General features: G+C 49.2%; 1 protein-coding gene across 1 annotated transcript in view; it reads left to right on the top strand.

The window, feature by feature from the left end:
* The window catches only part of TFR2 (transferrin receptor 2), a gene marked incomplete in the record, with an annotated part of 102,313 nt that overhangs the window by 10,738 nt on the left and 76,527 nt on the right, over window positions 1-15,048 (top strand). Inside the window, 1 exon segment of the mRNA XM_040347026.1 lies at window positions 12,367-12,414. Within this exon segment, the coding sequence (XP_040202960.1) occupies window positions 12,367-12,414 (48 nt within the window).

Raw genomic sequence — 15,048 nt, 5'->3', positions numbered from 1 at the left:
CAGGGGAGCCCAACCCTGGGCTTGCACCAGACATCAGAGCAGCTCAGCACACACAGGCTTCAGCTGCTCCACAAGCAGCCACACCCTCTGCACAGTACTACTTCTCTTGTCCTGTATGTCGGGTGTAATTCTCGGTATCTGTACGACCACTGTACCCATAAATTGCCGCCACTGTGCCATCAAACGCAACTACTGTACACATCAATTGCTGCCAGTGTGCCCCCCGCCCAGCACTTACCGTTCCCGGTGCTGTCTTCCACGCTCCGAGTCCTCCATGTCTTCTCCAGTCCTCTTCCTGATAGGCGTCCAATCACAGCGCCTGTCGCTTCAGCCAATCAGGTGACAGGGTAACCAGACCCGAGCACTTGATTGGCTGGTCAGTGTTAGGGAAACGATTTAACACAACACTGGGGTAGATTCAGGTACGAATTACGCAGGCGTATCCATAGATACGCAGCGTAATTCAAACGCTACGCCGGCGTATCTATTTTCTGTATTCAGGAAGCTAGATACGCCGACTGTAGCCTAAGATATGACTGGCATAAGGCTCTTATGCCGTCGTATCTTAGGGTGCATTCTGCCGCTGGCTGCTAGGTGGCGTTCCCGTAGTGGTCAGCGTAGAGTATGCAAATTGCATACTCACGGCGATTCACAAAGGTACGTGCGCCCGGCGTTCGAGTTTTACGTCGTTTGCGTACGTCGCTTCAGTCGTAAGGCTGCTCCTGCTATTAGGAGGCGCAGCCAATGGTAAGTATGGACGTCGTTCCCGCGTCGCGATTTTCGAAATTTGCGTCGTTTGTGTAAGTGGATCGTGAATGGCGCTGGACGCCATTTACGTTCACGTCGAAGAAAATGACGTCCTTGCGATGTCATTTACCGCAATGCACGTCGGGAAATTTTCCCGACGGAGCATGCGCAGTACGTTCGGCGCGGGAACGCGCCTAATTTAAATGATCCACGCCCCCCTACGGGATCATTTCAATTATGCGCGCTTACGCCGGCCCCTTTTACGAAACGCCGCCGCAAATTACGGAGCAAATGCTTCGTGAATGAAGCGTAGCTCCAGTAATTTACGGAGGCGTAGCGTAAAAACGGTACGCTGCGCCGCCGTACCAGTGCGCGCCCCTACCTGAATCTGGGCCACTGTGTAACCAGGGAACGCACAGCATTGCGCCCGCTGTTTACCAATTTGGAAGCCTATTAGAGCCGCTGTATTAGAGCCGGCTCATGACGATAGAGATGACTGGTGACCAGATGGTCACCAGTCACCTCTATGACCGTCGGAGGCCCGGGAGCGACGTCGTGACGTCACGCCCGGTACTCGGAAGTAAACAAAGCCGCAAATCGCGGCTGTCGGCATGTGATCTGTGATTTTTTTTCACGATCTCATGCTTGTAAGCCTGGAGGAGAGATGTGAGGTCTTATTGACCCCGCCTCTCTCCATAAAGAGGACCTGTCACACTGATTCCTATTACAAGGGATGTTTACATTCCTTGTAATAGCAATAAAAGTGATAAGTAAAAAAAAAGTGTAACAATAAAAACAATTACCGTATTTATCGGCGTATATACCGCGCACTTTTTTGCCCTGAAAATCAGCGGTATACGCCGATACCCGCTTTTCCGCGCCGAGTTTGAAAACTGCGCCGACATATACAGAGCGCAGTACACTCGGGTATAGTCGGCCAGTCTCGGCTCCTTCCGCGCTCACGTCCTGGACGTACAGGACGTCAGCGCGAGAGTTGCCGAGCCTGCCCGACAATACACGAGTGTACTGCGCTCTGTATATGTCGGCGCAGTATTCAAACTCGGCGTGGGAAACGAGCGGGGAGGACGCGAGGACGCCGCAGAAGGACGACAGACCCGACGAAGAGGGCACCCGAAGCCGCAGACGGACCCCGGACCCGACGAAGAGGACACCCGAAGCCGCAGACGGACCCTGGACCCGACGAAGAGGACACCCGAAGCCGCAGACGGACCCTGGACCCGACGAAGAGGACACCCGAAGCCGCAGAAGGACGCCGGACCCGACGAAGAGGACACCCGAAGCCGCAGAAGGACGCCGGACCTGACGAAGAGGACACCCGAAGCCGCAGACAGACGCCGGACCCGACGAGGCCGCCGATGGACGCCGCGCAAGACAACAAAACTGTAAGTACAAAAAAAACTTTTTTTCCACAGGATTCGGGGCTACTTTAGGGGTGCGCGGTATACGCGGGAACGCGTTATACCTCGATAAATACGGTAAGTAAAATAAAAATAAAATACCATTTTTTTTTTTCAAAATGCCCCTGTCCCCGTTATCTCGCGCGCAGAAGCGAACACGTATGCAAGTCCCGCCCACATATGTAAACGCCGTTCAAACCCCACATGTGAGGTGTCGCCGCGTGCGTTAGAGCGTGTGCAACAATTCCAGCCCAAGACCTCCTCTGTAACTCGAAAATAGTAACCTGTAAAAAAATGTTAAAGCGTCGCCTATAGAGATTTTTAAGTACCGTAGTTTGGCGCCATTCTAATGAGTGTGCGCAATTTTAAAGGGTGACACGTTAGGTATCTATTTACTCGGCGTAACATCATCTTTCTTGTCGGATCTTAGGATGGAGTACCGCGGCCGGCGCTGGAGGGAGTTTGCGACGTAAGCCAGCGTCGGGAATGCAAATTAGGAATTACGGCGGATCCCCGATGGATTTTCTGGTTCGCTACGTCGCCGCTAGTCTAGTTTCCCGTCGCAAAGTTAGTCGTCGTTTTAGGTGCCCTAACTTTAGTCAGCAAACGTATTGCTGTCTAAAGTATGGCCGTCGTTCCCGCGTCGAAATGTAAAATTTAATGTCGTTTGCGTAACACGTCCGGGAATACGGAAGTACGCTACGCGCGTCGCCGTTCGAAAAATGATGTCACGGCGCGCAAAGCACGGCGGGAGTTAGGAAACGGAGCATGCGCAGTAGGTCCGGCGGGGGAGCGTGCCTAATTTAAATGGCACACACCCATTTGAATTGGCCCGCCTTGCGCCAGAGGCCGCGGGCGTAGTTTTCATCGCAAGTGCTTTGTGCTTTGTGAGCACTTGCGATGAAGACTTGCGGCGGTGTAACGTATCTACGATACGTTACGCCGCCGCGATTCTACGTGAATCTGGCCCTATCTTCAGAACAAGGAGTCCTGGAAGTGAGGGTTTGGCCCCCACAAAGCCCCGATCTCACCACCATGGAGTCTGTCTGGGATGACATGAAGAGACAGAAGGATTTGAGGCAACTGACATCCACAGAACATCTGTTCTTAGTTCTCCGAGATGTTTGGACAATCTAATCTGCCGACATGGGTGTCCGCTAAATTTTTTTTCCCGGGGGGCGCTTCCGCAGCGGCCATACACATTTAACCCTTTCTTCAAACGCTAGGTTAAAAGCGCCCCGCTAGCGGCCAAATAGCGCAGCTAAAACGATGGTAAAGCGGCACTTTTTAGCGGCGCTTTACCGATAACGCGGCCGGTTGGCAGTGTGAAATAGCTCTTGAGATAATTCAGCTTCACTCCATGCCCATATATATATTGCCTAGAGAATGTACAGACCCCCCTTCAGCACAGACCCCCCCTTCAGCACAGACCCCTCCATTCAGCACAGACCCCCCCTTAGCACAGATAGACCCCCCTTCAGCACAGCCCCCCATTCTGCACAGACCCCTCCATTCAGCACAGACCCCCCCTTCAGCACAGACCCCTCCATTCAGCACAGACCCCTCCATTCAGCACAGACCCCCCTTCAGCACAGATGGACCCCCCCTTCAGCACAGCCCCCCATTCAGCACAGACCCCTCCATTCAGCACAGACCCCCCCCTTCAGCACAAACCCCCCCTTCAGAACAGACCCCCCCTTCAGCACAGACCCCCCCTTTAGCACAGACCCCCCCTTCAGCACAGCCCCCCCAATTCTGCACAGACCCCCCCCCTTCAGCACAGACCCATCTATTCAGCACAGACCCCCCATTCTGCACAGACCCATCCATTCAGCACAGACCCCCCCTTCAGCACAGATGGATCCCCATTCAGCACAGCCCCCCCATTCTGCACAGACCCCTCCATTCAGCATAGACCCCCCCCTTCAGCACAGATGGATCCCCATTCAGCACAAACCCCCCCCTTTAGCACAGACAGACCTCCCCTCTCCCCATCCCATACAGTACCTCAGATCAGCCATCAGCACGGCCAGGTCACAGCAGGTTCCCTCCCCCTGTGTACACATAAACACTGGAGGGGGAGGCGACTTCACTCTGCTCTGTCTGTGTGACATCCGGCCCGGGAACCGCTCAGACAGCCCGCGGCCGCGAGACTCTTCAACACCTTCTCGATTTTCCAGGGGGGGGGGTCAATTGCCCCCCCCCCTTGCCCTATGGAGCGGAACGCCCATGCCTGCCGAGTTCCTTCAACAACTGAGTACAAGTCTACCAAGAAGAATGGACGATGGTTTGAAGCCAAAGGACGATCACACCAAATATTGATTGGATTCGGATTTCACTTCCCTTCATTTACTTTCCATTTCGTTAATCGATAAAAAAATAAACGATTCACACTTCTACTTCTGAAAGAATTCTTCGTCTACCGCATTTTTCACGCCTGCCTAAAACTTTTTTTTTTCCCCCCAGTAGTGTAGATAGTGAAGGAAAGGGAACGATCTGACCGTCTGTGGGAGGATCGGAAGGCCGTTATGCCTCGTACACGCCGCCGGATTTTCCGAGAAAAAAAGTCACACATGCTTTTTTCTTCCTCGGAAAGTCCAGGGCCCAGATTCAAGAAGCAATTGCGCCCGTGTAACCATAGGTTACACGGCGCAATTGCTTACTTGCTCCGGCGTTACGAATGCTCCTGATTCAGGAACCTCGTTAAACCGACTGCAGCCTAAAATCTGCGCGGCATAAGGCTCTTATGCCTCGCAGATTTTAGGCTGCATTCTTGCGTGGGCCGCTAGGGGGCGCTCCCATTGTGTATCAGCGTGTAGTATGCAAATTGCATACTACCAACTGATTCACAAACTTGCGCGGGCCCTGCGCAAGCCAGGTACGGAGTTTCCGTACGGCAACTTTAGCGCAAGGCTGCCCCTTCTAATAGTAGGGGCAGCCGATGCTAAAGTATAGCCGCCGCTCCCGCGACGTGAAATTTGAATTTCACGTCGTTTGCGTAAGTGATTCGTGAATGGCGCTGGATGCCATTCACGTTCACTTTGAAGCAAATGACGTCCTTGCGACGTCATTTGCCGCAATGCACGTCGGGAAAGTTTCCCGACGGAGCATGCGCTGTACGCTCGGCGCGGGAGCGCGCCTAATTTAAATGATTCCCGCCCCCCGGCGGGATCATTTACATTGCGCGCGCTTTACGCCGGGCAATTTTGCCGGCGCGCCCTCGCAATTTACGGAGCTACTGCTCCGTGAATCGAGGGCAGCGCAAAATATTTGCGGGGGCGCAGGGCAAAATAGTTGCCCTGCGCCTCCGCAAATATTGCGCAAATGTACCTGAATCTGGGCCCAGATGTGTGTAGCCTATTTTTCTTGGAAGTCCGACGGACCTTAGATAGAGAAACAGCTCTCTTTTTGTCCGACGGGGTGACGGACGGTCGGACTTTTTCACGGTCAAAACTCCGGCCGCGTGTCCGAGTTCTGATTGGTTTCTCTGGAAGAAAACCTACAAGAGGTCGGAGGATCTCCTTTTTTATGTTTGTTTTTTTATGAGTGTTTTATGTTTTTATGTTTCTTTGTAGCACAGATCAGACATTGCAGAAGACTCGGCACTGCGTTATACGGATCTTCTCCCCCAACACGAGTGTTGTCACCGATAAACCCTCCGTATCTCGTGTCATTTCCAGGAAATAGGGACCGCCCCCCTCCACACCCCTCCCACACATTCCCGGAATCACAATACTCAGTACTACAATGTGAGACCAGAGAGGAATAAACACCTTCATGGTGGAGGCCGAGTCCTAGGATAGAGCATGGTGTCATCAGTGGCGGGACAAGGTCACCGAGAGCCCAGGGCCACCATGACAAACTGTGTCCCCCCCTATCAGCAAAAATCCCCCCCCCAAAAAAAGATTCAATTCACCCCCTCAGCACAAATCTTTGCCCCCCTCCATCCCCCAAATGCCCCCCCCCCCTGAAAAAAAATTTCCCTCCTCCGAGTACACATCCCCTCACTCCAAACCCCTCCTTCTCACACAAATACCCCCCAATCCCTCCTCCTAGCACAAATCCTCCTCTAATTTTCCCTCTAAGTACACATCCCCCCATTCCAGATCCCCCTCCTATCACAAATACCCCCCAACCACCCCTACTAGCACAAACCCTCCTCCAATTTTTCCTACAAGTACACACCGCCCCCGCCCCTCCACACCCACCTACTAGCACAAATACCCCTCCCCCAAATCCCTTCTCCTAGTACAAATACCTCCCAACCACCCCTACTAGCACAAACCCTCCTCCAATTTTTCCTACAAGTACACACCGCCCCCGCCCCTCCACACCCACCTACTAGCACAAATACCCCTCCCCAAATCCCTTCTCCTAGTACAAATACCTCCCAACCACCCCTACTAGCACAAAGCCTCCTCTAATTTTCTCTCCAAGCACACACCCCCCACTCCAAATCCCCCTCCTAGCACAAATACCCCCCTCAAATCCCTCCTCCTAGCACAAATACCCCCTCCAATCCCTCCTCCTAGCACAAATACCCCCCAACCACTCCTACTAGCACAAATCCTCCTCCAACTTTTCCTCCAAGTACACATCCCCCCCACTCCTAATCCCCCTCCTAGCACAAATACCCTCATCCAATCCCTCCTCCTAGCACAAATACCCCTCAATCACCCCTATAAGCACACACCCTCCTGTAATTTTCCCTTCAAATATACATCCCCCCCACTCCAAATCCCCCTCATAGCACAAATATCCCCCCTAGCAAAAATACACCCCCAATCACCCCTACTAGCACAAACCCTCCTAATTTCCCCTTTCAAGTACACATCCTCTACTCCCCCCCCATTAAAAATCCTTGTCCTAGCACAAACATCCCCCTCCAGTCCCTCCTCCTAACATACATCCTCCTCCAATTTTCCTCCAAGTACACATTCTCTCCCCCAACTCCAAATCCCCCTCTTAGCACACATACCCCCCCAATCTCTCCTCCTAGCACAAATACCCCCCAACCACCCCTACTAGCACAAACCCTCCTCTAATTTTCCCTCCAAGTACACATCCTCTACCCCCCACTCAAATCCCCCTCCTAGCACAAATAGCCCCTCAAATCCCTCCTCCTAGCACAAATATCCCCTCCAAACCCTTTTCCTAGCACAAATACCCCCCAACCACCCCTACTAGCACAACCCTCCTCTAATTTTCCTTCCAAGTACACATCCTCCCCCCCCCCCACTCCAGATCCTCCTCCTAGCACAAATATCCCCCCCCAGTCTCTTCTCCTAGTACAAATACCCCCAAAACACCCCTACTAGCACAAATCCTCCTCTAATTTTCCTTCCAAGTACACATCCCCCCCCCCCCACTCCAGATCCTCCTCCTAGCACAAATATCCCCCCCCAGTCCCTTCTCCTAGTACAAATACCCCCAAAACACCCCTACTAGCACAAATCCTCCTCTAATTTTTCCTCCAAGTACACATCCTCCCCCACCACTCCAAATCCCCCTCCTAGCACAAATCCCCCCCAATCCCCCTTCCAGCACAAGAATCCCCCAATCCCTCCTCCTAGCACACATACCCCCCATCACCCCTACTAGCACAAATCCCCCTCCAAATAAAAAATCTTCTCCTAGCACAAATCTCCTTCCCCTCTACCATATCACCTCTTATAGTACAAACCCAGAAATCTCCCCTCCACCAAGCACAAATCAGCTACCTCCACCCCCCTCACCCAGCACAAATCCCTCCTTCCCCGAGTGCCCCTCTCCTCCCCAACTTCCCCTCCTAGAACAAAATCTTACCCCCCTGCCACCCCCCATATTCCCCCTCCTAACAAAAATACCCTCTACCTTTAATCTCCTTGTGGTGCCCCCCCACCTCACATGATGTCATAGTGCCCTGCCCACCCCTTGTCCCGGCCCTGGGTGTGATCATTATTGATGTATGCTCGGTATTATTATACAGAATGGTGTGTTTGTACTCGGTGTATACTCAGTACAGTGCTGATACAAAAGTTGGAGGGGGGGGGGGGGGTTTCCCGGGAGGGTAGGTTGGGTTAGGTGGTGGGGTCTGTACAGGGGGGGTTAGGCTTGGAGGAGGGCCGTACTGGTGGGCAGTGGCGGGACAAGGTCATCCAGCGCCCAGGGCAAAGATACCCTTTCCCTTAGGGTAAGGGTCTAGGTGCCCCCATCCCTGCAATAAACCATTGCGCCAGGGGCAGCCGTTCCTCCTGCCCACCGCTTGTCCTGGCCCTGCTGGTGGGATGCCTATATTGAGAAGGTGAGGCTGGAGGAGGGCTTTAGGGGTATAGGAGAAGATCTCTGCACTCTGAGTGTTTGCACGCCTGACCCCTGCGTGTTTTGTTATGCACCTCTGACCCCTTCAATTTGTGAGTCACACTCTCCTGACCCCTGTGCACTTTGATTTATGTGCTCTTGACTCTGTATTATAAGTGTTATGTGCTCCTGACCCCTGCATGTTGTGTTATGCCCTCCTGACCCCTGCATGTTGTGTTATGCGCTCCTGACCCCTGCATGTTGTGTTATGTGCTCCTGACCCCTGCATGTTGTGTTATGCGCTCCTGACCCCTGCATGTTGTGTTATGTGCTCCTGACCCCTGCATGTTGTGTTATGTGCTCCTGACCCCTGCATGTTGTGTTATGCCCTCCTGACCCCTGCATGTTGTGTTATGCCCTCCTGACCCCTGCATGTTGTGTTATGCCCTCCTGACCCCTGCATGTTGTGTTATGTGCTCCTGACCCCTGCATGTTGTGTTATGTGCTCCTGACCCCTGCATGTTGTGTTATGCCCTCCTGACCCCTGCATGTTGTGTTATGTGCTCCTGACCCCTGCATGATGTGTTATGTGCTCCTGACCCCTGCATGTTGTGTTATGTGCTCCTGACCCCTGCATGTTGTGTTATGTGCTCCTGACCCCTGCATGTTGTGTTATGTGCTCCTGACCCCTGCATGTTGTGTTATGCCCTCCTGACCCCTGCATGTTGTGTTATGCCCTCCTGACCCCTGCATGTTGTGTTATGCCCTCCTGACCCCTGCATGTTGTGTTATGTGCTCCTGACCCCTGCATGTTGTGTTATGTGCTCCTGACCCCTGCATGTTGTGTTATGCGCTCCTGACCCCTGCATGTTGTGTTATGTGCTCCTGACCCCTGCATGTTGTGTTATGTGCTCCTGACCCCTGCATGTTGTGTTATGCCCTCCTGACCCCTGCATGTTGTGTTATGTGCTCCTGACCCCTGCATGATGTGTTATGTGCTCCTGACCCCTGCATGTTGTGTTATGTGCTCCTGACCCCTGCATGTTGTGTTATGCCCTCCTGACCCCTGCATGTTGTGTTATGTGCTCCTGACCCCTGCATGTTGTGTTATGCCCTCCTGACCCCTGCATGTTGTGTTATGCCCTCCTGACCCCTGCATGTTGTGTTATGTGCTCCTGACCCCTGCATGTTGTGTTATGTGCTCCTGACCCCTGCATGTTGTGTTATGCCCTCCTGACCCCTGCATGTTGTGTTATGTGCTCCTGACCCCTGCATGATGTGTTATGTGCTCCTGACCCCTGCATGTTGTGTTATGTGCTCCTGACCCCTGCATGTTGTGTTATGTGCTCCTGACCCCTGCATGTTGTGTTATGCCCTCCTGACCCCTGCATGATGTGTTATGTGCTCCTGACCCCTGCATGTTGTGTTATGTGCTCCTGACCCCTGCATGTTGTGTTATGTGCTCCTGACCCCTGCATGTTGTGTTATGTGCTCCTGACCCCTGCATGTTGTGTTATGTGCTCCTGACCCCTGCATGTTGTGTTATGTGCTCCTGACCCCTGCATGTTGTGTTATGTGCTCCTGACCCCTGCATGTTGTGTTATGTGCTCCTGACCCCTGCATGTTGTGTTATGCCCTCCTGACCCTGCACTATGTGCACTTAGCAATCCTGAGTCCTGCACTCTGAGCATTAAAAATGTCTGACCCCCACACCCTGAGCCTTATGCTGTTTTGAGACCTGCACTCCTGACCCCTGCCCTCTGACCAATATACACTTCTGACCTCTGCATTATGTGTGTTATGTACTTCTGACCCCTGCACTATATGCATAAATACTACTGACCCCTTGCACTCTGCATAAATACTACTGACCCCTTGCACCCTGCATAAATACTACTGACCCCTTGCACCCTGCATAAATACTACTGACCCCTTGCACACTGCATAAATACTACTGACCCCTTGCACCCTGCATAAATACTACTGACCCCTTGCACCCTGCATAAATACTACTGACCCCTTGCACCCTGCATAAATACTACTGACCCCTTGCACCCTGTATAAATACCACTGACCTCTTGCACCCTGCATAAATACCACTGACCTCTTGCACCCTGCATAAATACTACTGACCCCTTGCACACTGCATAAATACTACTGACCCCTTGCACCCTGTATAAATACTACTGACCCCTTGCACTCTGCATAAATACTACTGACTTCTTGCACCCTGCATAAATACTACTGACCCCTTGCACCCTGCATAAATACTACTGACCCCTTGCACCCTGCATAAATACTACTGACCCCTTGCACCCTGCATAAATACTACTGACCCCTTGCACCCTGCATAAATACTACTGACCCCTTGCACCCTGCAAAAATACTACTGACCCTTTGCACCCTGCATAAATACTACTGACCCTTTGCACCCTGCATAAATACTACTGACCCCTTTCACCCTGCATAAATACTACTGACCCTTTGCACCCTGCATAAATACTACTGACCCTTGCACCCTGCATAAATACTACTGACCCCTGCACTTTGCATAAATACTACTGACCCCTTGCACCCTGCATAAATACTACTGACCCCTTGCACTCTGCATAAATACTACTGACCCCTTTCACCCTGCATAAATACTACCGACCCCTTTCACCCTGCATAAATACTACTGACCCTTGCACCCTGAATACATACCACTGACCCCTGCACTTTGCATAAATACTACTGACCCCTTGCACTCTGCATAAATACTACTGACCCCTTGCACTCTGTATAAATACTACTGACCCCTTGCACCCTGCATAAATACTACTGACCCCTTGCACCCTGCATAAATACTACTGACCCCTTGCACCCTGTATAAATACTACTGACCCCTTGCACCCTGCATAAATACTACTGACCCCTTGCACTCTGCATAAATACTACTGACCCCTTGCACCCTGTATAAATACTACTGACCCCTTGCACCCTGCATAAATACTACTGACTTCTTGCACCCTGTATAAATACTACTGACCCCTTGCACTCTGCATAAATACTACTGACTTCTTGCACCCTGCATAAATACTACTGACCCCTTGCACCCTGCATAAATACTACTGACCCCTTGCACTCTGTATAAATACTACTGACCCCTTGCACCCTGCATAAATACTACCGATCCCTTGCACTCTGTATAAATACTACTGACCCCTTGCACTCTGCATAAATACTACCGACCCCTAGCACTCTGCATAAATACTACTGACCCTTTGCACCCTGCATAAATACTACTGACCCCTTGCACCCTGCATAAATACTACTGACCCCTTGCACCCTGCATAAATACTACCGACCCCTTTCACCCTGCATAAATACTACTGACCCCTTTCACCCTGCATAAATACTACTGACCCTTGCACCCTGCATACATACCACTGACCCCTGCACTTTGCATAAATACTACTGACCCTCTTGCACCCTGCATAAATACTACTGACCCCTTGCACCCTGCATATATACTACTGACCCATTGCACCCTGCATACATACCACTGACCCCTGCACTTTGCATAAATACTACTGACCCCTTGCACCCTGCATATATACTACTGACCCCTGCACTTTGCATAAATACCACTGACCCCTGCCCTCTGTTGCTTACTCTTGGCCTCTGAAGCTTGCTGTACATACTATTGACTTTGCAATTCTTGTTTGACGCGTTTCTTTTTCAGGTGCTATTTTTCATAAATGTCATGCTGACAGTGCGGCGTAATCATTGTTGGTGTATATATTATACAGCGCGGTGTATATACAGTGTATTGGTTGGGACGGTTCTCTCGTGTCCTCGGATTGGGTGGGTGGGCGCAGTAGTCTGTGGTTTGGGGCGGGATCGTATATTGAACCCTGATGTGATATCTCTCCGTCTCCAGTCTGCAGGTGGAGATATGAATTCCGTCAGAGACATCTTCCAGAGCGCGGTGAGTTCTTTATATCGTACTTTATATCATACTTTATATCATACTTTATATCATACTTTATTATTCTCTCTGCTTGTTTTATATCATACTTTATTATTCTCTCTGCTTGTTTTATATCGTACTTTATTATTCTCTCTGCTTGTTTTATATCATACTTTATTATTCTCTGCTTGTTTTATATCATACTTTATATCATACTTTATATCGTACTTTATTATTCTGTGTGCTTGTTTTATATCATACTTTATTATTCTCTCTGCTTGTTTTATATCATACTTTATTATTCTCTCTGCTTGTTTTATATCGTACTTTATTATTCTCTCTGCTTGTTTTATATCATACTTTATTATTCTCTGCTTGTTTTATATCATACTTTATTATTCTCTGTGCTTGTTTTATATCATACTTTATTATTCTCTCTGCTTGTTTTATATCATACTTTATTATTCTCTCTGCTTGTTTTATATCATACTTTATTATTCTCTCTGCTTGTTTTATATCGTACTTTATTATTATCTGTGCTTGTTTTATATCATACTTTATTATTCTCTCTGCTTGTTTTATATCATACTTTATTATTCTCTCTGCTTGTTTTATATCATACTTTATTATTCTCTCTGCTTGTTTTATATCATACTTTATTATTCTCTCTGCTTGTTTTATATCATACTTTATTATTCTCTGCTTGTTTTATATCGTACTTTATTATTCTCTCTGCTTGTTTTATATCATACTTTATTATTCTCTGCTTGTTTTATATCATACTTTATTATTCTCTCTGCTTGTTTTATATCATACTTTATTATTCTCTCTGCTTGTTTTATATCATACTTTATTATTCTCTCTGCTTGTTTTATATCGTACTTTATATCATACTTTATTATTCTCTCTGCTTGTTTTATATCATACTTTATTATTCTCTCTGCTTGTTTTATATCATACTTTATTATTCTCTGTGCTTGTTTTATATCATACTTTATTATTCTCTGCTTGTTTTATATCATACTTTATTATTCTCTGCTTGTTTTATATCATACTTTATTATTCTCTGCTTGTTTTATATCATACTTTATTATTCTCTCTGCTTGTTTTATATCATACTTTATTATTCTCTCTGCTTGTTTCAGTCATTTTATTGAATATTCACCTTTTTTTGCTATTTTTTTTTTGCCTTTTAGTCTTCTTGGGTTGGACTGTTGATGGATTTTTTTTTGTACACATTGGAGATTTGTGTCGATTTCGCTCGTTTCCATGTGTCTTCAGTCCTCCCAAGGAGGAAAATTTTAGCATTTCCCCCCACCAGACCAGGCAACGTTTCTCCAACCCTCTATTGTCCAGTTTTGGTGATCCTGTGCCAATTTTAGCCTCAGTTTCCTGTTCTTTAGCTGACAGGAGCGGCACCCGGTGTGGTCTTCTGCTGCTGTAGCCCATCTTCTTCAAGGTTGGATGTGTTGTGTGTTTAGAGATGGTATTCCGCATACCTTGGGTGTAACGAGTGGTTATTTAAAGTTACTATTGCCTTTTTGACATCTGGAACCAGTCTGCCCATTCTCCTCTGACATCAACAAGGCATTTTCCTCCACACAACTGCCGCTCACTGGATATTTTCTCTTTTCCCCCACCATTCTCTGTAAACCCGAGAGATGGTTGTAAAATAGTCAGACCAGCGCGTCTGGCACCAACAACCACGCCACGTTCAAAGTCACCTAAATCCCCTTTCTTCTGTCGCGTACACGCGGTCGGAAGAATTGAGAACCAGCTCTCAAACACTTGTTGTCGGAAATTCCGACAGCAAATGTCTGATGGAGACTACACACGGTCGGAAATTTCCAACAAAAAGTGTTTGAGAGCTGGTTCTCAATTTTTCCGGCCGTGTGTATCCAATTCCGAAGCACAAAAATCATACGCATGCTCGGAATCAATTAGACGCATGCTCGGAATCAATTCGACGCATGCTCGGAATCATCGAACTTCATTTTTCTCGGCTCGTAGTGTTGTACGTCACCGCATTCTTGACGTTCGGAATTTCCGACAACATTTGTGTGACCGTGTGTATGCAACACAAGTTTGAGCCAACGTTCCGTCGGGGAAAAAAAAAAAATCCACGGTTTTGTTATCGTCTGTACGCGGCATTCCCCATTCTGCTGCTCGGTTTGAACTTCAGCAAGTCGTCTTCACCGCGTCTAGATGTCTAAATGCACTGAGTTGCTGGCATGTGATTGGCTGATTAGCAATTTGTGTGACCGAGCAATTAAATAGGTGTACCTAATGAAGGGGCCGGAGAGTGTATATACTGCATGTGTTTTATATTGGATCTGCTCAGCATTTAATTTTGAATTCTTTGGCTGAATATTTTTGGAATAAAGAAACATAATTCTGCCTGTGACATCGAACCGTACAGGTCGATGCATAATGGTCAGGACCAGGATAAGGGGTGGGCACAAGGGGTACTGCGGCATCATGCGAGGGGTGGGGGTGCCGAAAGGAAATGGGGAGGGAGGGGATTTATGTTGGAAGGGGAATTGGGGGGTAAGTGTTATTCTAAGAGGGGAAATCTGGGGGGTGTTATTCTAGGAGGGGAAATCTGGGGGGGGGGTGTTATTCTAGGAGGGGAAATCTGGGTGTGTTCTTCTA

The sequence above is a fragment of the Rana temporaria genome, chromosome 3, assembly GCF_905171775.1.
Source record: "Rana temporaria chromosome 3, aRanTem1.1, whole genome shotgun sequence".
NCBI classification, from domain to species: Eukaryota; Metazoa; Chordata; class Amphibia; order Anura; family Ranidae; genus Rana; species Rana temporaria.
This window is presented reverse-complemented; position numbering and strand designations above follow the sequence as displayed.